This window comes from Saccopteryx leptura, chromosome 1 (assembly GCF_036850995.1).
Source record: "Saccopteryx leptura isolate mSacLep1 chromosome 1, mSacLep1_pri_phased_curated, whole genome shotgun sequence".
In the NCBI taxonomy this organism is placed as follows: Eukaryota; Metazoa; Chordata; class Mammalia; order Chiroptera; family Emballonuridae; genus Saccopteryx; species Saccopteryx leptura.
Window position 1 is genome coordinate 93,562,650 of NC_089503.1, and position 22,795 is coordinate 93,585,444.

Genomic DNA, 22,795 nt, shown 5'->3' on the forward strand with positions numbered 1-22,795 from the left:
AAAGAAGGCTGGTAACACAGTATATTGTAGACTTCTGAGTTGTTTACTCTCATGATCATGTTGTTGACTAGGAGCTGCGGTTCACTGTCACTGCACAGCATCATAAGAGTACCATATGGCATACTGCAAGTAAGGGAAAAGATCAAAACTCAAAAACCAATTCAGTTTCCACTGAATGTGTATTGCCTTTGCACCATTATAAAATGGAAAAAATCATATACCAAACTATCATAAGATGGGGACTGTTGGCATTGAAAAAAGGTGAATAATCTGGAAACCTTATATAGTTAGTGGGATGATAAAAATGGTTCAACCATTTTGGAAAACCACTTGGCAAGTTCTTAAAAATATTAAACATAGAATTACCATATCACTGAGCAAGTCCAATCTTAGATACACGTCTAAGAGCATTAAAACCACATGTCCAGACTGACCAGGCAGTGGCGCAGTGGATAGAATGTCAGACGGGGATGCAGAGGATCCAGGCTGGAAATCCCGAAGTCTCTGGCTTGAGTGTGGGGTTGCTGGCTTGAGTGTGGGATCATAGACATGACCCCATGGTCGCTGGCTTGAGCCCAAAGGTCACTGGGTCACTGGCTTGAGCAAGGGGTCACTGTAGCCCTCCCACCCCACCACCCCTCATCCAGGCACATGTGAGAAAGGAATCAATGAACAACTAAAGTGCTGTAACAAAGAACTGATGCTTCTCATCTCTCTCTCTTCCTGTTTGTCCCTCTTTCTGACACACACACACACACACACACACACACACACACACACACACACACAAAACAAACCCAAAAAACAAACCATATGTCCAAACAAAACTTGTACATGAATGTTCATACAAGCATTTTTTATAATAGCCCAGAAGTGGAAACAATGCAAATGTCCATCAGTCAATGGAAAAACAAAATGTGAAATATCCGAACAATGGAACATTTTTCAGGTATAAGGAGGAATTAACGATGCTTATTTGCTTCAACATGGATGAATCTTGAAAACATGTTCAGTTCAAGAAGTCAGACACAAAAGTCTACATATTGTATATACCCATTTACATGTAATGTCCAGAACAGGCAAATCCAGAGACAGAAAGTAAATTAGTGGTTGCCAGAGGGTGGGGGAAGGGAACAAGGGGTTGTAATTGTTAACAGGCATGGGGTTTCTTTTGAGGTGATGGCTGCGAAAAATTTTGAATATACTAAAAACAACTAAGTTTTACACTTTGTGGTATGTGAATTAGATCTCAATGAAAAAATTTAATTCTAACTTCTTAACATGTCATATGGGGTTCTACTTGTTTTGCATTCTAATTTGCTCTTTAGCTCTACATCTTGTTATTCTATCTCTCCCAGCCAAAGCGGTCCTTCAACTCTGCAAATAAATGAATGTTTTTATTTCAAGGCCACTGTATACTTTACTCACTTTGCTTGGGCAGCTTTATTTTTTCCTACCATAGCTAATGTCTACTCATTCTTCAGATCTACTGTAGCTATCATTTTCTCAGAGGATTTTTCTTTCAACCCTCTCGTTGTGTACCATACTCCTATTACCAGGCACTAGATTCCCTCATACTTGCCTTTGTAGTCTATTTTTTTTTTTAATTTTTTTATTTATTCATTTTAGAGAGGAGAGGGAGAGACAGAGAGAGAGAAGGAGGGAGGAGCTGGAAGCATCAACTCCCATATGTGCCTTGACCAGGCAAGCCCAGGGTTTCGAACCGGCAACCTCAGCATTTCCAGGTCGACGCTTTATCCACTGCACCACCACAGGTCAGGCTGTAGTCTATTTATCTCAGTGCTGGTATAACAGTAAATAAGTATTTAACTACTGTACACCCCCACTTAACATCAATAGGTTCTACAACTTTAAGCTAATTGATTGGTTCTGTGATTTTAGGAGGTATAATAAAACTAATTTGCCTGACATGTGGTAGCACAGTGGATAAAGCGACGAACTGAAATGCTGAAGTCACCAGTTCGAAACCCCAGGCTTCCCCGATCAAGGCACATATGAGAAGCAATTTTGAGTTGATGCTTCCTGCTTCTCCCCCCACCCCGCCTTTCTCTCTCTCTAAAAATCAATAAATAAAATCTTAAAGAAAAAAACCTCACCTAATTTTCCCACAGGCTAATTAATATAAACAGTTAAGCTGATGAAATGGCATCCCATCAATGTTATAATGAAAAAACATCGAATGAAACAAGTTACTCAAGTTAGACCTGCTGTACTAAACCAATTATTTTTCTTTTTCTATTTGTGATAGAGACAGAGTGAGAGAGGGACAGATAGACAGGAAGGGAGAGAGATGAGAAGCATCAATTATTCATTGTGGCACCTTAGTTGTTTATTGATTGCTTTCTCATATGTACCTTGATGGGGGGGGGGCTACAGCAGAGCTAGTGACCCCTTGCTCTAGCTAGAGACCTTGGGCTCAAGCTGAAGAACCTGGGTGACCTCAGGGTTTCGAACCTGGGTCCTCTGCATCCCAGTCCAAGGCTCTACCCACTGCGCAAATGCCTGGTCAGGCTAAAGCAACTCTTTCAAAGGTCTTAAGGTCTATTCCACCTTTAAATTATAAAGTTCTACTCTTTTTACCTGAAACTGTATCTTTAACCAGGGCCTACAATTAAAAAAACTAATGATTGGGCCTATGAGGACATTATATATTAATGTTATGCAAAGGAAAGGACAAGGAAGTTGTCATCCCATTTTAGGAAATAACCAACCTGGGATGTGGGAACTAACTCACCATTTTCTAATTATAGTTGGTAAATCAATTTTCCAACCTCTTGCTAACTAATGCAAGAAACAAACCTACAAATAAAACACCAAAGACTTTGTGCTTTGGAAAATGAAAAAGTATTTAGAAACCAGAAAAAACCTTTTTTTCTTTTTGTCTCAGATACTGCTACTCTAATATCCTCATCATTGAAAATGTGAATTCACCTCAAGTGTGAAATTAAATAGATCAAAGATAAATTATTATTTCCCTTCTTTTTATATTTTTCACAAATAACTCAATACAAAACTATAGCCATCTGAAAATAAATAATTTTTAAGAGGGTTGGCTTTCTGACATTTATATTATTTGGAGTAAGTATAACAGATGCTAGTAGGATTTCATGACTATAGAAATTTAAAATGTGTACCCTGGAACCAGGGCAACTGGAGTTATTTCTTTGTTTCAAGATTTAAACTGAAAATCCCAATAAACAGTTTCATTTCATGGTAGAGCATTTCCAAAGTACTGACCACCCTAGATGTTTTCATAACCACTTGGGAGTTCTAACAGGTGGCGGTATGATATCTAATTCCTTAAAGTAGATTTGATTTTTCTCTAGACCAAGGACTTTCAAAAAGAATGAAATAGCCCCAAGGCTTCATACCTACTGTATAATAAGTGTTCATGCCCCACTTTGGTCAATCTAGAGTTCCCATTTTAGATGTATTTTGTTTTACTTTTGTCCCAGAAGTTCTAAAATAAATTGGTAATGTTTGACTACATTCATGTTCATTTATTTAATATAGCTAACCAGTCATTTGCCTACAAAAATCTTATTTATCATCAAGTACCTGATTGTGAGCATTCTAAATTACAATAATAGAGAAAATTTTGGTAAAAGTGATTCTAAATCTCAAATGTCACAATGAAAATACATTAGACCAATTATCTCTCATTACAATAATACAAATAATTACTCTTCAACTAAAAACAGTTATTAGTTGTTTCTCATTTCTAAAAGTAACTTTAGAATAAAATAAATGTATCTATTTTGTCAACTTAGTGGCAAAGATATTCAAATATTAGGCCTGAAGTTTCCTTTTTTCTTTAGAACATTAAATTTAACAAGGTGACATTGCTTTTTTTTCTTAACCCAATACTGTCTTCTACCTCCTTTTCAGTGGAGGTAGTAATGAGTAACAAAATAGACTGAAGGAGAAACATAACTGAAAAAGAAATGGAAGGATAAAATTGTAACTAAATCAACGGTATTCAAATTTGACCTTGCAGGCCCTGGCTGGTTGGCTCAGTGGTAGAGCGTCGGCCTGGCGTGCAAGAGTCCCGGGTTCGATTCCCTGCCAGGGCACACAGGAGAAGCGCCCATCTGCTTCTCCACCCCTCCCCCTCTCCTTCCTCTCTGTCTCTCTCTTCTCCTCCCGCAGCCAAGGCTCCATTGGAGCAAGGTTGGCCCAGGCGCTGGGGATGGCTCTGTGGCCTCTGCCTCAGGCGCTAGAATGGCTTTGGTTGCAACAGAGCAACGCCCCAGATGGGCAGAGCATTGCCCTCTGGTGGGCATGCTGGGTGGATCCTGGTCAGGCGCATGCGGGAGTCTGTCTGCCTCCCCGTTTCCAACTTCAGAAAAATAAAAATTTGACCTTGCTTCCTGTTCATAGAGGAAAAGATAAAAAAGAGGTGCCTGATGAAACCAAGAGATTGCAAATCCTCCTATCTGAAAATATCTCCTTCATATATCCTAATAATTCCCCAGAAAAGTCAGTGGTTTGATGATTCTAAATAATGTGAATAATTCACAGAAAAACTTTATTTATGATGCCCTTATATTACTAGATCCATAAATAACAAAGGCTGTGTTAATAAACAAGTTATGATTAACCCTGTGAGTAGTACGAACATTCCTGTACATCCTCGTGCCTCCTGACCATCCAGAGTATGATCGATTTCTTTTAAAAATGTGTAAGGCAACATTATAAAAAGGCAAATGCATGTTCTTGTTTCCATAAATTGGTTATCAAACAAACATGATTTTAAGTTAAAACTGTAACTGGAACTAATTTCATTTTTTGATAAACAAACAAACACTCACTCCCATGGATCAGTGAGTATGAAAAAAACCCACTACTCAAAAGTTAACTAGGACTCATATATACACAAATATAAGGCAAAGGTGGTAAGACACTAGGACTTATTTCATGGGAAGATAGGGGCTAGTGAAAGTATTATCAAATATGGGGAAAATTATATAACATTTCAAGTCTTGAAGGATGGCTGGGGAATCGCAAAGAAGCTGATGGGAAACATATGAAGAGTGTGTTTGGGGAACATGTCCTGTTTGGATGAAGCACAGTTGATATGACAGAACAGGCAGAGATATAACTGAAAAGACAGAATGGATAAGAATCAAAAAAGTTGTAAATTTCAGCAATGACAATATTATAATAGATAATAATATGAATAAACAAGAATCTGAATAAACGACATAGACAAGGGAGTATCATGATCACAGTTACTTTTGTAAATTTCTATGTCTAGGAGATATAAAGTTGAATAGGACAGTGGCTCTTGACCTTTTCGGGATGTGGGCCAGTCCTGGTTCTGTTTGCCTTTGAATCTATTCTTCCCCCTTTCCTGTTCTGCACTGAATGACAGGAAACCGGACCCAATGCAGGCAATGTTTCCTAGGCTCCATGTCAGTTGGCTTCTGGCTCGGTTCAATAAATAGGAAGCACCAGTGTAAGAATGAAGGGTTGCTGGAGAAGCCACAATTTTTTCTTTCCATTCTTTCTCTGCCTGGTAGATTCTCCTCTATGACTACTGTTCCCTCACCAGGCAAGTCAGCCTTCCATCTTCCGCACAGTGAACCCAGCCTCTGGGTTGCTTCATCTCTCCTTGTCCTGACTATCTTAGTGACTTTCAGCTGTTGCTACCCCCCTTCTTCTTTGGCTCAGTTAAGCCGCTCTTCTATCACCAGCGTAACCAATGCTCTCATTAAATCTCTCCATGTTAAATACTCAGATTAGGTTAAATTTTCCCGAATGAACACTGACTCATAGAGAAGGGAACAAATCTATTTAGGACTCTAAGTTCATCCATAAAACACCTCACCTACAAATAAACCTTCACAGATAGTTTTGGGGATCCCAGAACTCTTAAAGCCTGCCCATTAATCCCAGATTAAAAATACTGAATATGAAAAAAGATTAGTTTCTAGAAAAAAAATCTAGAGGAGAATAATGGTGATGATTAAAGAACAATGTGAATGTGAACAATGCCACAGACCTGAACACTTAAAAATCGCCAAAACGGTTAAATTTTCATGTTTTTTTTTTTTTTTCTTTTTCATTTTTCTGAAGCTGGAAACAGGGAGAGACAGTCAGACAGACTCCCGCATGCGCCCGACCGGGATCCACCCGGCACACCCACCAGGGGCGGTGCTCTGCCCCCCAGGGGGCGATGCTCTGCCCATCCTGGGCGTCGCCATATTGCGACCAGAGCCACTCTAGCGCCTGAGGCAGAGGCCACAGAGCCATGCCCAGCGCCCGGGCCATCTTGCTCCAATGGAACCTTGGCTGCGGGAGGGGAAGAGAGAGACAGAGAGGAAAGCGCGGCGGAGGGGTGGAGAAGCAAATGGGCGCTTCTCCTATGTGCCCTGGCCGGGAATCGAACCCGGGTCCTCCGCACGCTAGGCCGACGCTCTACCGCTGAGCCAACTGGCCAGGGCAAATTTTCATGTTTTTTAAAAAAAGAAAAAGGTAAGTAAACACAGCTACAATAAAACATGGTAAATATAACAGAAGTAATGTACAATGCTGTGGGAACATTTAAGAAAGTACTAACTTTACGTGCTGGAAGAGGTTTCAGAGATTACATTTGACCTGAATCTTGAATGTAACAGTACTAAGACAGGGAGAAAAACACTCCTTTTTTTTTTACCCCTCCAAGAAGTTGTTTTGTCTTCTTAAAATAATGTGAAAATGCCATGTGAAGGTTTGAACCAGAGGCCCCTCCAGGGGCCAGACTGGACTGAGGAAGGGCAGATGTGACATGGGGGGGTCCCCGCCCGAAAGCCTGTGGCCCGTGTGAGGCAGGGAATGAATGGGTGAGGAAGGGCCTCCACAGTGCCAACGGGCTCCAGGACCAACAAAGTGCAGATCAGTTCCAGGAAAGGTGGCTTTCCAGGGAGGGGGCAAGCCCTGCTTCATTCGGCATTGAGGGAGTCAGGAAGGTCAAGGGAGGGAACAGAAGACATAGAAAAAACTGGAGAAACTGGAAGTGATTTGGTATGCCTGAAGCATAGGGCAGATGTTGAAAAGTTGAAAACATGCAGGATCAGTGCCACAGAGCACTCTGTATAACAAACTGATAAAAAACCAAACTGGTGATCCAGAGACAATAAACAATTTGATGTATTTTGGCCTGTGCAATATTTAAAGTAATTTCAGCAAGGCAACAGCTGGCTGTAGCTGAGTAGCAAGGGCTGTTTAAGTGTAGTAGTGAGGTACAAAAGTCAGTGTAGTATGTTGAAGAATAAAAGGTAGGTGAAGAAGTAGAGCAACTAAGTAGAATTTATTGTTCTTTGAATAAATCTGACTTGTGAAAGGGTGACAGCATTAGATAAAATGTGAGGTGGGGTATAGTAAATTAGTGTCTGCACATGTGTAAGGATAAAAATTCTAATTACGTAAACTCTAAGGGGAGAACGTACTTCTCTCTCTATTCTTAGCATTTGGCAGTTTCTGGAACATATCAGGCATTAAAAGATTTGCTGAAAGAACATTGTAAAGAAAAGGGGACAACAATAAGAGAGGGGCTGAGCTTGACAAGGCGGTGGCACAGTGGATAGAGCGTCGGACTGGGATGCCAAGGACCCAGGTTCGAGATCCCGAGGTTGCCAGTTTGAGCGCGGACTCATCTGGTTTGAGCAAAAGCTCACCAGCTTGGACCCAAGATCTCTGGCTCGAGCAAGGGGGGTTACTCGGTCTGCTGAAGGCCCATGGTCAAGGCACATATGAGAAAGCAATCAATGAACGACTAAGGCGTCGCAACGAGAAACTGGTGATTGATGCTTCTCATCTCTCTCCATTCCTGTCTGTCCCTATCTATCTCTCTCTCTGTCTCTGTGAAAAAAAAAAAGAAAGAAAAAAGAGAGGGGCTGAAGATGGGGAAGGACTATTGACTAAAGAATCATGAGTGAATAAAATTGTTAAAATTTTAAGCCACTAAGTTTTGTAATTGTACATCTTTACATGTTGATAAGAACTTCAAGATGTATAATGCTAAATGAAAAAAAGCAAGAACAGTGAGTGTGGGGAGACTTAGCATATATTCTTTTGTTCAACTTGAAATTTTTGGTAAGTGCACGATTGTTTCAACTTTAAGAACAGGAGGTGTAGTGCAAATGCTTTAGGCAGATTTTGTTTTGTAGCAATAAATTGAATTGCAAGACCATATGAAAAATGACAAAAGTTCAAAAGAAAAGTAATGGAAGTCATACAGCTAGGACAGCTGGCAATCAAAGTAGAATGTGAATGACAAAGCTTGTTTAGGATAAGACACATCACTAGATAGAGCGCAAGACTGGGACACTGAGCACCCAGGTTCAAAACCCTGAGGTCACCGGCTTGAGCGGGAACTCACCAGCTTGAGCGTGGGGTTGCTGGCTAAGTGTGGGATAACAGATATGACCTAACAGACGCTGGCTTGAGCAAGGGGTCACTAGCTCTGTTGTAGCCACGCCCTCCCCCGTCAAGGAACCTATGAAAAAGCAATCACTGCACTAAGCAATGAAGAATTGATGCTTCTCATCTCTCTCCCTTCTGGTCTGTCTGCCCCTCTCTCTCACTCTCTGTCAAAAAAAGAAAAAAAAACCCAAAACCAAACAAACAATAACTGGAGTTTTTCACACTAGCAATTACCTGAAGACATTTTTTGTTGTCACAACTCGGGTAGGGGGTGTAAGTGCAATAGGGGTGGGGATTGGAGTCCTACTGACCTCTAACGGATAGAGGCCAGAGATGTGGCTAAACATCCCACAATGCAAAGGACAGTACCTTATAAATAATTATCTGGCCCAAAATGTCAAAAGTACCCAGCTTGAGAAACCCTTTTGAAGACTGTGGCTACTAAAGCGCATCTGGATTGCCAAACTGACAAAATTAAAAAATTCTTAAGTAAACACTGCAAGGAAGAAAAAAAAATGTATGTCAATGTTATCACAAACACTGAGGAAGTCTATTTGAATTGGTTTACATGTAAGACTCATAAAGAAAACAATTACAAGACGGTTAACTTTTTCTCACAGATGTAGATTTAGGTTAGCTGTTGATATTTAATTCTGATAAAGTGGCCAAAAGATTAGCCAAACATGAACAGAATGTGAGTTTAAACTTAAGCTACTAAAATATACAGTTTCTCCCAAAGTGAATAATGGAACCTCTACCCTCTAAATGGGTCTATCGAGAGCCCCCGCACAAACACTATTTCTTTGGACTAAGCTGGGTATTTTAACATGAAACAAGACAAGTGGGGTTTTTTTTTTAACAATAAAACAATGGTAGTAGACTGTAAATCAGAGATGAAACTTTTTCTACTTCCAGGTATGTCGACATCCCTTTTACTTTCAGGATGTCGCAAAAGATGTCTGTAAATCACTGGCTTAAAATTTGAGCTTCACGTGGCTCCCGTTCCCCGCAGCCCAATCCTCTTTATTCTTTCCGGGGACAAACAACAACGAAACCCGCTTCCCACACAGACAATAAACCTTGACAACTGGCCCCGAGGAACTAAACCTCCGCAAATGGAGGGAAAACTAACCAGGACTAGAAAAGTCAACTGAAAGTCATTTCCCATGTGAACCTTCTTGCTAATCCAAAAAAAAAAAAAAAAAAGGAATTGCTGCTGTCGTTTTAAAATATGCAACTGGCGACTCGAGCCTCTACCCTGGACAACTTACTGCGGTAGGTGGAGAGAGAAGAGCACCCCGCTCGCCCCAGATTCGTAGTTCTGAAAGCGAGTCTCGAGGAGGGCAGCAGGAAGGTCTTTCTACAAAGCTGGGTGGCTGGGGAAGTCCTTATTTCTCCCATTTTGGTCCCAGCCCTGACAAAATTCAAAAATTCCCTGACAAGGGAAAGTGCACCCAAGGTTGAGAAACACGCAGTCCATCCGGCACGTAGACCACACTCTCCTTCCAGGGACCCCACTGAGCGTGCAGGCCCGACTCGCCCTCCGAATCCGGGCCTCAGGTGTTCCACCCCGGCTTCTCCTCAGTCCTCCCCCTCGCCACGCAGCCTCTGAGATGAGCATCCACACACAAAGGGCCTTGAATGGCCCGAGCCTCCGGCTGAAGAAGTCACCGCCGGGCTGAAGTGGTCGGCGGGGAAGCAAAACCCCAAAGCTTCCCCACCCTGGGGAAACCTTTGGCCCCCAAAGGTCCTTCCGTCCAGCTTAGCGGGTCCAATATCCCTCCCTCCCCGCGTCCAAGCTTACCCAGTACCAGCCGGGCTACGTCCGAGGGTAACAACATAATCGAAGGTGCAGAAGGAACCGCAATGAGAGACAAGGCTAGGGTGGAAGCCAACGCAGCGACAGCTACTGCGCTGCATCTCCCGGTTCCAGTGGCGGCACAGAACCCGCGGCAATTTGTCCCGCCTCTTTTGCTTCATGCCAGCCAATCGCTTCCGCGGGAGAAAGGCGCCGAAATGAAACCCGCCTCCGTTCTTCTTGAAACTGTCGTCATTTCCTCCCTCATATTTGGTGGGGTAGGTTGAAAGGGGTGAGGAGGTAGGGTGCTGGCCCAGGAGCCAGAGCCAGAGAGAGAGCAGCAAGCGCAAGGGCGCACGCCATTGGTGGGCACGGCGCAGGCGCGTCCCCTCGACGTGCCCAATGTTTTGGGGAGCGAGGCTTTGGACCGGAGAGCGAGTGCTGCTGACGCGCATGGGCAGACGGTGCCCCTGCGCCGGGTCAGCTTTACTTCTTCCTCCCGCGTCGCGCGCTGCGCTGGCACGCCGGGTTTGAACCGGAAGCAGCAATTCTGAGTGGATAGCGGGCTTGAGCATCTGCGACCGCCGCCTGAGGCGAGAGGAGCGGTGGTTTGGGTTGCGACCACCCTTAGGAGTTGACACTGGCTGCGTGAGTCGTCCAGCGGTAGGGGCGGCAGAGCCATACTGTTGGGGAATTCAGTTGTTTCCGAGGCGTTTCTGCCCTATCCCCCAGACTCCCCATCTCGGGCACTCCTCCAGGTCGGCCCTTTACTGCTTTTTTCATCGCATCTATCCCGGGCTCCTGTCCTGTTCGCTCTCTCCAGCCCTTTCCGGGCTCCTAGCAGATGTAGTCACGAACCTTCTAAATGCCCTGAGTTGAACCCTCTTGCGCGTCCAGGTTTAACTACATGACTTGCCTAAGCACCACCCCCGCCCTTTCGGTAACTGTTTTTACCAGCATCTGTTAAGTACGCTGTGTAAACTAGAGTCGCGTGGTTAAGACATGGGCTCTAGAATCACAGTGCCGTAGTCCCGGTTCTGGACGTCAGCTGTGTAACTTCGCTCTACTTTTTTCCTCGTGATAAGTCTTTTGCTGTGGTAAACGCCGCTGCTTTTACTAGATACAGATTTAAAAAGACTTAGAATTCAGAATAATTTGATGAGGACTGGGCTAGGGCCGTGAGTGAGGTTCTGTGGAAATAGCGCAGGACAATCAATTCAGTTGCCCTGGAGCATGGCCGAGCCTTCGGCAAAATGAGTGTAAAGGTACAAAGTGTGGAAGGTTCCTAAAGCTCACAAGTAGGCTCTGGTATTGAGTGAAAGAGATTTGTGCATTTTCAGCGTGGTGGAGGCATAGGAATGGATGAGATACCCTGGGAGAACATGGCATGAGAAGTAAGGAGACAAGGATGTTCTTCTAGGTGTGGGTGGAACAACCATCAAAACAGACTTGTGAAGCCTGACCATGTGGTGCGCAGTGGCTAGAGCGTGGGCCTGGGACGCAGACGATTCAGATTCGAAACCCCAAGGTCTCCATCTTGAGCACCGGCTCATCTGGCTTGAGCGCAGGGTCGCTGGCTTGACCAAGGGATCACTCACTCTGCTGTAGCCCCCTAGTCAAGGCACATATGAGAAAGAAATCAATGAACAACTAAGGTGCCGCAACTAAGCATTGATGCTTCTCATCTCCCTGCCTGCCTGTCCATCCCTGTCTGTCCCTCTCTCTGTCTCTGTCTGCCTCTCACGCTAAAAAAAAAAGAAAGAAAAAAGACTTGTGAAACAGAAAGGGATAATTGCTAATGGAAATCTATTGAGCGTTTGTGTTCCACACACTGTTAAACATGTACATGAATCCTTACCATACCTCTTCAAGGTGGAGTGTAGTATTATTTTTCATTTTATCATTGAGGAAACTCAGGTTAAAAGATTAGCTAACTTACCCAAGATTATACAACTTATAAATTTATAAATAGCGGCAGCAGTCTGATCTGAGTACAAAGCCCACACTTACCACTAGAAAAGAATGGCATGCCAAGGGCAGAATTTATATCCAGGAAGATGGGATTTGGCTTCATTGTCAACTTATGGAAAGGGATCAGCGTTGGATTTGTCAATTCAGAGACTTAGGAAATATGGATCATTTAGTTGCATGTTGGGAGTGGAACCTGGATAGTTTTGAATCAATGCATTAGTTAAGTTCAACTTGAACTGGTGACTTTCTTCCTGTAGCTAACTACAGTACTTTAGTTCTAATAGTTTTCTTCCAGTTTCTCCAACACACCATGTGCTTTTCCATCCTAAGACCCTTAGGCTATGCTAATCTCCTTCCCTAAAGTGTCAGTTGTCCAGCTTGTTCTATGATAGATACCAGTTCATTCAGATCTTGGCTTTATTGTAACGTTCTCTGAGATGTGTTCCCTACAGTTTATCAAAAATGGTGCTCTCTATTACTATATATTTCTTTCTTTTGAGCCATATACCACAATTTGAAATTATGCATTGATTTATTAGGAAGTATACTTGCTTAATGTCACTTTCCCACTAGTTATGACTCCATGAGGGTAGGATTTGTGTCTATTTGGTTATTATAAGCCTAGATCCCCCTAACATAGAACCTTGAGCACAGCAGTTGCCCAATAAATATTGTTGCATGTATCAGTAATGAACATCTGTTTAAGTAGATAATGCTAAACAGTTTTTGCTTTCTTGAAAGTAATCGATTTTTGAGAAACGGGAGGGGAGAAAAACAAGTTCAGAAAAGCCACAGCTTTAAAAAGAAGTTCAGAACTTCCTTTTCACGTAAGTGTCACATGTTTAGTGAGAAGTGTGTTTTTTTCACATGAATAAAATCAGTAGTATATTTAGGAATAAAGGTGCCTATTTTTGTGGTTCTTTGAATATTCTTAAGATGTTTTATTTTCCTTCTTGATTCAATCAAGAGGACTAAGATTGAGCAGGGAAGGGGAGGAGTCCTAGATAAAATCATAAGGGATGGAAAAATAAAAATGACAATCTTGTTCTGAACAAGAATACAATCAAATGAAAAAGACTATCAAGTAAATAACATCCTGTAATGGTCCACGGCAGAGTAAAGGAGGTTGTAACAGAGATGAAGGGGTCAGAACAACCAACGAATACAAATGGAGAAGAGTTAGAGCTGTCTGCCAGTGAAATAAGAGCCTTATTAGGTAGTTTGATCTCACTGTGAGTGTTTGAAGAAAGGGAAGTACATTTTTAGGAGACATATCTTCCTTTACGGGAAGATTATACATGTTCTCTCAGTTCCTCCCACTTTTAAAAATCTGTGAGATTAAACTTGGGCAGAGAAACATACTTGATCCTGAAAGATTAAGTAGAATATATATAGATGGATGGGAAAAGAACTTTTTCCATTTGTTTTCCTCTTTTTTTTTTTACAGAGACAGAGAGTGAGTCAGAGAGAGGGATAGATAGGGACAGACAGACAGGAACGGAGAGAGATGAGAAGCATCAATCATTAGTTTTTCATTGCGTGTTGCAACACCTTAGTTGTTCATTGATTGCTTTCTCATACGTGCCTTGACCGCGGGCCTTCAGTAGACCGAGTAACCCCTTGCTGGAGCCAGCGATCTTGGGTTCAAGCTGGTGGGGTTTTTTTGCTCAAACCAGATGAGCCCGTGCTCAAGCTGGCAACCTCGGGGTCTCAAACCTGGGTCCTCTGCATCCCAGTCCGACGCTTTATCCACTGCGCCACCGCCTGGTCAGGCTATTTTCCTCTTGAGATATATGTGTGTGTGTGTGTGTGTGTGTGTGTGTGTGTGTGTGTGTGTGTGTGTATATATATATATGTATATGTATATATATGTGTGTGTGTGTTTGGATATCATAGATGTAAGTATGTAACAAATGAATCTTCTTGATGAAAAGGCTCAGATATACTAAAATGCTTTTCTTACAAGATTTTTTTAAAGGTTATCAAAAGAAGGTTTGACGATATCAGAAAACCTAAAAGGGGGAGGGCTCTTACAGTGGCATTAAGGCATAGTAAAATATAGTTGACCTTTGACATTTGCAAGAAATATCATTATAATGTATACTTTCCTTCATTTTCTTTTAAAACATGAATATCATTTTATTCCTGTTTTTACATATTAAATAAGAACCATAAAGCCAGTTAAGGTGAAATTGCTAGGCAAGGCTTAATGGCTCTGCTAATCTCCTGCATATCAATTCCAAAGCATAAGCAATTTAAGCTTTTGGCTCAGTTATAAGTCATCACATATAAGAAAGGACACTTTTGAATAGTTGAGATGGTCAGTGTTAAGTCCCTATGTGTTCCTTTCCTTATTCTTTGCCTGGCTAAGTTCCATTCATTTTTGTGTTTCAGTTTAAATATTATGTTTCTTAGCAAAGGCCCCAGAACAATAAAGTAAATTATATGTTTTCATATTTTTATCTTACTACTGCATGCAATGAATACATTTGCATGTTCAAGCTTTGTTGTGATATGTTCTAAGAAAACTTCACTTAAGGATGGAAATGTTAAGAAAAACCATTTTACTTTGGTCACAGTGTGCCTCTAGATGTACAGTTAGATCTAACTATACATACAACAATCTGAAATAATTTTATATATGTATTGTTTTTACAGATGATGTGTTTTCTGAAATTCTGAACCATGAGTCTAGCACTTAATGATCTGCTCATTTGCTGCCGTCAACTAGAACATGATAAAGCTACAGAACGAAGGGTAGTAAATTACTTAAATTTTATTTTTCCGTGGAATAAGTATGTGATTGGTAACCCATTATTATGTTTTATTCATCTGCAGAAAGAAGTTGAGAATTTTAAGCGTCTGATTCGGGATCCTGAAACTGTTCAACATTTAGATCGACATTCAGATTCCAAACAAGGGAAATATTTGAATTGGGATGCTGTTTTTAGGTATTCCATTCTAAATTTTTTTTACTGTATTTTTAAAAAATTTTATTTCTGTTGTGATTTTTTTATGGTGTGTATTTGTCTTTTTTATCTTTATCTCCTATATAACATTGTGCCTTGCATATAAAGGTGGTGCTTAATATTTATCTGAAACATAATTTAAAAAAATATGTTTAGCCCTGGCCGGTTGGCTCAGCGGTAGAGCATCAGCCTGGCATGTGGAAGTCCAGGATTTGACTTCCAGTGAGGGCACACAAGAGAAGCGACTATCTGTTTCTCTACCCGGCCCCCTCCTCTCTCTTCCTCTCCCTTGGCCATGGCTCGAATGATTCGAACAAAGTTGGCCCTAGGTGCTGAGGATGGCTCCATGGCCTTGCCTCAGGTGCTAAAATAGCTTGGTTGCTGAGCAACAGAGCAGTGACTCAGATGAGCAGAGCATTGCCTGGTAGGGGGCTTGCCAGGTAGATGTGGTTAGGCACATGTGGGAGTCTGTCTCTGCCTCCCCACCTATCGCTTAATAATAATAATAATAATAATAATAATAATAATAATAAATGTTTACATATAGATGAAGTTAATTTTAAATTGTTTGTTCAATACAATGTCTTAGACATTTTACTCAAGATTAGAGAGAATTCTTTTATGTCTGTTCATAAGACTTTATTTTAAGAGAATAAAGTTAAGTTATAAGAAGTGCTTTATTATTATGTTGACATTTAAAAATATTTAAGTAAGTGTCAAAAGTTAAATTATAATAAAGGAATTTTAGAATAATTCTATATGAATGCAATTTAAAAATGAAATTCAGGCATTGGAAAGTTACAACTGGTTGCTGAACTGGTGGATGGGGGGGGGGGTGGAAACAGATAGAAGGAAGAGCAGGAAACATTAACTCCCATATGTGCAAGCCCAAGCCCAGGGTTTTGAAACAGCAGTCTCAGCATTCCAGGTCAACACTTTACCCACTGCGCCACCACAGGTCAGGCCTCCAGGACAGGTGGGTCAGAATTGATGCATTTTTACATTAAGACCATTTTCAATTTTTAACTAGGAATAGATTTTAAGACGGGAAAGATGAATAAAATATTAATGTAGAAACTTGAAATATTTGTAATCAAGAGGGAGTATTTACTTGTGCTTGAGTGTTTAGAATAGATACTCTATTTTACTTTTAACTCATATTTGGTAATAGATTGGCTATTACAGATTTCAATGTGGATAAAATAAAAAAATGCATGCTCTTTTTTTCTGGTTACTTAGTTTATTTCAGATACCATCAATATAGCTGTTATCTAAAGATGAATACTGGTTTGCACAAGCTGTCAAGTAGGCCAGCTGTGCATGTGGCACTCCGAATTAATCGTGAATATCTTATAGTCAGGCTTTATTTAAATGCTAGAAACGCTTCCAACAGCCTAAAAAAGAAGTAGGTCATGAACATAATAACAGAAATAGGTTGAAGAGAATTGAGAGCCCCTAATAGCCCTGTAAGTTGTTTTTTTTTTTGTATTTTTCTGAAGTTAGAAGTGGGTAGGCAGTCAAGACAGACTCCCACATGTGCTCCACTGGGATCCACCTGGCATGCCCAACAGGGGTGATGCTCGGCCCATCTGGGGCACTGTGGCCAGAGCCATTCTAGCGCCTGAGGTGGAGGGCATGGAGCCATCCTCAGCACCCAGGCAACTTTGCTCCAGTGGAACCAGGAGAGGGTGAAGGGAAGAGAAGCAGATGGGAACGTCTCCTGTGTGTCCTGACTGGGAATCAAACCCAAGACTTCCACACACCGGGCCGATGCTCTTCTGCTGAACTAACTGGCCAGGACAGCATTGTAAATTTTTAATGATAAAATAAGAAAGCAGGCAGTAAAGCAATAGAAAATCATAGATATTACAGATTGAAAGCTTTGCAGACCAGACTCTAAATTGGTATTGTGGGACTTAGGCTTTGAAAGAGAAATTTATTTCATTTAATTGGTACATTGATTGAAGCAATATGATTTAAAAGATGCTCTTTTTGATGGCATGAAGGAGTTCTTGAAGCTATTATAATTTAATCATTTAATAAGTTTTTGAAATTCCATTTTGTTTTCTTGTAGATTTTTACAGAAATATATTCAGAAAGAAACAGAATGTCTGAAAACAGCAAGACAAAATGTGTCTGCCTCAACACAAGCCACCAGGCAGAAAAAAATGCAAGAAATCAGTAGCTTAGTCAAATATTTCATCAAATGTGCAAATAAAAGTAAGTGCTATGTTACTTATTATACATAATTGGCTTAATAGGTTATTGTCGCATGAGTTTGGTCTGAATATGGTGAGATAAAAGTTGAGTGTTAACTCTAATTTCTAGTATGTATAATGATTTTTAATATTGTAGGTTCAGTTATTTAGAGGAATTCATGTAAGCATGGAATAATATGATCTCAAGGTTAAGACGATTAAAAATTATTGTATCAACACCTATTCTTCTTGGATTGCTTCTTTATGTCCTTAGCACTTCACTAGCCATAATGACTAAACATACCTTTTGAGTCTCTCTTTTCTATCTTGGAACAGCTTTATTAGTAGTGGGAACCTGTCTTCTTTTGTTCCTCCTTCTGCCTTCTGAGATAATACAGAAGAATTCCAATCAGTTTTTTAGTGTGACATTCTTTAAAATATTTGTATTTAGCCATGATATATCTTCGAAGTCCTCTTTTCTCTGCTAAACAGACCCACTTCCTTCAGTGCATATGAGTGTCACTCTCTTCTGAATATTCTTCAGTTTAATTCTACTTCTCTTGAAGTGTGGAACTCAATCTTATAGGGTATGTTTTAATTGATACAGAATAGAGCAGGACTTGACACCTTTTGTTCTATACTTTTACTAATTAATTATAAGATTACATTAGCTTTCTTGGTACAGCACTGTGCTTATTATTAATTTAAATAAATAAACAAAGCTTTTTAAAACTTGCTCCTGATGAGCCACATATCTTCCTTGAATTTGTAGAGTCAATGTATTTTCTTAAATTTTTATTTATTGATTTCAGAAAGAGGAAGGGGTGAAGAGAGAGAAACATTGAGCTGCGTTCCGTGTATCCATGCATTCATTAGTTGATTCTTTTTTAAAAAAATTAATTAATTAAAATTTTATTTATTTATGTATTTATTTATTGTATTTTCTGAAGTTGGAAACGGGGAGGCAGTCAGACAGACTCCCGCATGCCCCGACCGGGATCCACCCGGCATGCCCACCAGGGGGCGATGCTCTGCCCATCTGTGTCGTTACTTTGTTGCAACTAGAGCCATTCCAGTGCCTGAGGCAAAGGCCATGGAGCCATCCTTAGCACCTGGGCCAACTTTGCTTCAATGGAGCCTTGGCTGTGGGAGGGGAAGAGAGACAGAGAGGAAGGAGGGGGGGTGGAGAAGCAGATGGGCGCTTCTCCTGTGTGCCCTGTCCAGGAATTGAACCCAGGACTCCTGCATGCCAGGCCAACTCTCTACCACTGAGCCAAACGGCCAGGGCCTAAAATTTTATTTTTATTAATTGATTTTAACAAGAGAGGAGAGGAGAGAGTGAGAGAGACAGGAACAAAGGAGATGCTCCTATATGTGCCCTGACTGGGTATCAGACCTGCAACCTCTACACTTCGGGACAATGCTCTAACCAACTGAGCTATATGGCCAGGGCCATTGGTTAATTCTTGTATGTACCCTTACCAAGGATCAAACCCACAACCTTGGTGTATCAGGACGATGCTATAACCAACTGAACTACCCAACCAGGGCCTACAGTTGATATTTTGAAGAGCTGATATTTTTGAACCAAAATGCAGGATTTTAATAGACTTATGTAAGGAAATGGCTTTCACATTGCTAAAAAACTAGAATCCAGAATGTTTGTTTAGGCACTCTTGGGGTCAGACTTTGTTTACTCCTCACAGATAAGGGTATGGCTTTGTGATACCAAGTTTAGTTTAAGAATCAGAAAAGCCCAATGTTGGTAAATTTTATTAAGTAGAAATACATACCGTATTCCTCCATATATAAGATGCACCTTTCCCCTGAAAAATTTGGGGTCTAAAAACATACAGTGGTCGTCAAATTTTTAAATTTGCATTACCTGCTTTTTTGCACTTGTTTTTGTGCTCATTGTTGAAGACAGTGATTCGTCATCAGACACAGAGGAGGACAAGCTAATGGATGCGAGTTTTGACACTGATGAGGAGTTGTATAAATTTATTGATAAATAAAACGATATCAATAACTTTATGTAATATATTTTTTTTCAAATTTTGTGCCCCCAAGTTAAGTTGTGTCTTATACATGGGAGTGTCTTATACATGGGGAAATATGGTAGGTTGTTAGTGAATATCTCAGAATGGAGGTAAACGACCAGTGTCTAGACAAAATAGTTTTGCAGAAATTTGTTTTTCTATCTCCTCTGAGGTGCCAGTTTGTGTGGATAGCTATAAACCCTTGTCAAGGCCCCTAACACAGATAAAAGAAAGTGACACTGAAATATCCTGTACCTGTTTTTGCCCTGTATGGTAGCCTTGCATCCATTAAAATTTGTGTTCTTGGTTACGACCATTGGGTTCTTTATAGATCTTTGTATGTACTTACGGAGTTTGTGAGGGAGAGAGATATCAAGCCCATTTGTAGCCCAACAGAAAAGTTTGTAGCTTAGAGTTTTGCTTTACAAATGAAAAAGCCTTCAATTCCAAAATTAACCCTGGAGATCCCATTTGAAAAACATATAAAAGTACCAGTATGTTGGCTTGCAGGAATGAGTGGATGAAATTATCAATTTATGATCATTTAAATGGTTGAAAAATATTTTTATTTAAGGCTTTTTTTTTTCTTTCAAGTTTGACTTTATAACTTAAACATTTTTAGTCTTGAAGCAGAACCAGGTCTTTATTATCATGTCATCTCACTTCTTCAGTTGTTTTTTTTCAAAGGGTTGGAGGGTTGATGGGACTTTAAACACAGGTCTAGACTTTGCCAAATTTGTTTGGCATTGGTATCCACAGTACAGTGAAAGAAACAGACTAGAAAAAAAGAGGCAGTTGGGAAGGAACCAGTCAGCAAATATTGTTTATTCTTCGATGTGGGCCTTTGTCAGCTTCTGTACCAAGTATAGACATTCAAGAAGAATTGATGCTTCTCATCTCCCTTCCTGTCTGTCTTTCCCTATCTGTCCCTCTGTCTGACTCTCTGTCTCTGTCAAAAAAAACTTTTATATGTGATTTTTAAGATTGTTAATGTTGAAATATAACATTTCAGTTGTGACATCAATTTGATTTGCTCAAAATAAATATATAGACATTTTAAATATAAAAAGCAACACTGCCATTAAAAGGTTTAATTTAGAAAGTACTCATCTGTGGCAAACAGTGGAGATCTCTCTCAATTTTTCTAAATCAGTAATCTCTTAACCTTCACATCCATTACAAATTAGTTTTTTAAAAGGAAAGAATTTAACATGCCTGCAGTAAATATGATGGATAAACCTGACAAGGCAGCAAACATGTGAGCTGTGCAGGCATGTCTTACAAGTTTGCACAGGCCATTTATTTAGTCCACAAGTATGGTAAAGTTATATTTGAGTTTTACAAAACATCAGACATAAATAACCGGAAACTGTAATGATATTCAAAAATTGTCTTCTTACACAGACAGACATACCAGGCAGTGCAAGCTGGAAACTTGAGTAGATTAACACTGTTTTATATCAATATACATACATACACAGTGCCAATTAAATTTTTTTTTCCAATTAATATTTAAAAACAAGTTTCAATCCATAGCACTTGATACTTTTGAATCTGTTTCAGTCACTTAAGAGTACTGTATGATGATCCTTAGGTCTGGGCTAAAAAATAATCTTTTCCTCATAAGGTTGCTACAAATTGTACAACCAGATTGAATTGGTTTGGGATGACATTCATAACACTCAGTCACACCCTTTCTTTGATAATATTTACTTACCCAAGATAACAGCAGTTCTACTCTCAGTAAGAGGGACATCAGCTGCCAGACAGCATCCTGTTAACATGGTTGCAGGCAGCTCCGTAAGCATTCATAACCAATATATTTATAAATTGTTGAAAAATTTCCACATTGTGCCTGAGTAGGCGTTGGCTCAGTGGATAGAGCATCTGACTGGGACGCAGAGGGCCCAGATTCGAAACCCCGAGGTTGCCGGCTTGAGCGTGGGCTCATCTGGTTTGAGCAAGGCTCACCAGCTTGAGCCCAAGGTCGCTGGCTTGAGCAAGGGGTCACTTGGTCTGCTGTAGCAGTCCCCCGCCACGTCAAGGCACATATGAGAAAGCAATCAATGAACAACTAAGGTGCCGTAACAAAGAATCGATGCTTCTCATCTCTCTCTCTTCCTGTCTGTCTGTTCCTCTCTGTCCCTGTCTCTGTCACAAAAAAAAAATTTCCACATTGTAATTGGGGTTCCTGTTGCTGTCTTGGTAGACTGTGCTATTAGCTTTCAGGTAAAACTGCAGTATACATTCCTCTGGCAGCCTGAGCCTTTGATCTTCTAATACATTTCTTTTTTTTTTTACTTTGTGAGAGAGAAAGGAAGGGAGAGAGAGATAAGCATCAACTCTTCATCGTGGTACCTTAGTTGTTCATTGATTGCTTTCACATATGTGCCTTGACGGGTGGGGGGAGGAGCTCCAGCCAAGCCAGCGACCCCTTACTCAAGTCAGTGACCCTGGGCCCAAGTCAGCGACCTTTGGGCTCAAGCCAGCAACCATGGAGTTATATTTATGATTTCACACTCAGTCTGGTGACCCTGCACTCAAGCTAGTGACCCTGTACTCAAGCCAGTAAACCTGCACTCAAGCCACTCTCATTGGGATCTTGATCTTGGGTCCTCTGCGCCCTAGGCCAATGCTCTATCCACTGCACCACCACCTGGTCAGGCAACAGCATGTTTCTTTTGAAACAAAAACTGCCAGTTGAGGTTGCTGACATCAGTAGTATCCAGATCAGGTCATTATGGGAGAACCCAGTGAGCACAAAGTTTTTAAGAAGCTTGCAGTTGATGCTGCCTGTGCCCATCACCAGCTCCTCCTGGCCATGGTGTCAGAATTGGCCAGCTTCTGGAGCAGCCCCAGCAACGGAGCCATGAAGAGACAACCACGAGCCGTGATGGAGGCCTTAATTTTTTAAAATTTATTTTGTTTTTGAATTTAAAATTTTTTAATTTTTTTTAAATTCAGAGGGAGAAAGGGAGAGCACAGGAGAGAGACTGGAACATTTGTTCCTGTGTGTGCCCTGACCGGGGATTGAATTGGCAGCCTCTGTGCTTCAGGACAATGCTCTAGCCCACTGAGCTATCCGGCCAGGGCTAATATTTTTTTTTTTTTTTTTTTAGATTTTATTTATTGATTGATTTTTAGAGAAAAGAAAGAGTAAGAGAGGGAAAGAGAGAAAGATGGAGGAGAGCCTAGAAGCACCAACTCATAGTTATTGCTTCCTATATGTGCCTTGACCAGGCAAGCCCAGGATTTCAAACCAGTGACCTCAGCATTCCAGGGTGATGCTTTATCCACTCACCACTACAGGTCAGGCCTGGAGGTCTTAATTTTAAATGTACTTTTCTTACCTAGAAGAATTTATCCATTAGTACTGAAGTTTCAGGATTTCTA

At 40.8% G+C, this 22,795-nt stretch overlaps 2 protein-coding genes across 7 annotated transcripts in view; one reads left to right on the top strand and one right to left on the bottom strand.

Annotated features, from left to right (window-relative positions):
- The window catches only part of NPAT (nuclear protein, coactivator of histone transcription), a 67,340-nt gene extending 56,935 nt beyond the window's left edge, over nt 1-10,405 (bottom strand). For both annotated transcript variants that reach the window (XM_066371610.1, XM_066371609.1), the window contains exon 1: nt 10,232-10,405. In XM_066371610.1, the coding sequence (XP_066227707.1) occupies nt 10,232-10,268 (37 nt within the window). In that variant the 5' untranslated portion in view covers nt 10,269-10,405. The remainder of the gene's footprint in view (nt 1-10,231) is intronic.
- A 343-nt stretch (nt 10,406-10,748) lies between these two features.
- Nucleotides 10,749-22,795, top strand: part of ATM (ATM serine/threonine kinase) — a 145,485-nt gene continuing 133,438 nt past the window's right edge. The window contains exons 1-4 of one of the 5 annotated variants that reach the window (XM_066371608.1): nt 10,749-10,983; nt 14,855-14,953; nt 15,035-15,147; nt 17,240-17,385. In XM_066371608.1, the coding sequence (XP_066227705.1) occupies nt 14,882-14,953; nt 15,035-15,147; nt 17,240-17,385 (331 nt within the window). In that variant the 5' untranslated portion in view covers nt 10,749-10,983; nt 14,855-14,881. Of the gene's footprint in view, nt 10,984-12,922; nt 13,024-14,854; nt 14,954-15,034; nt 15,148-17,239; nt 17,386-22,795 lie in introns of those variants that run through there. The other 4 variants (XM_066371605.1, XM_066371604.1, XM_066371607.1 and 1 more) reach the window with 4 other exon arrangements.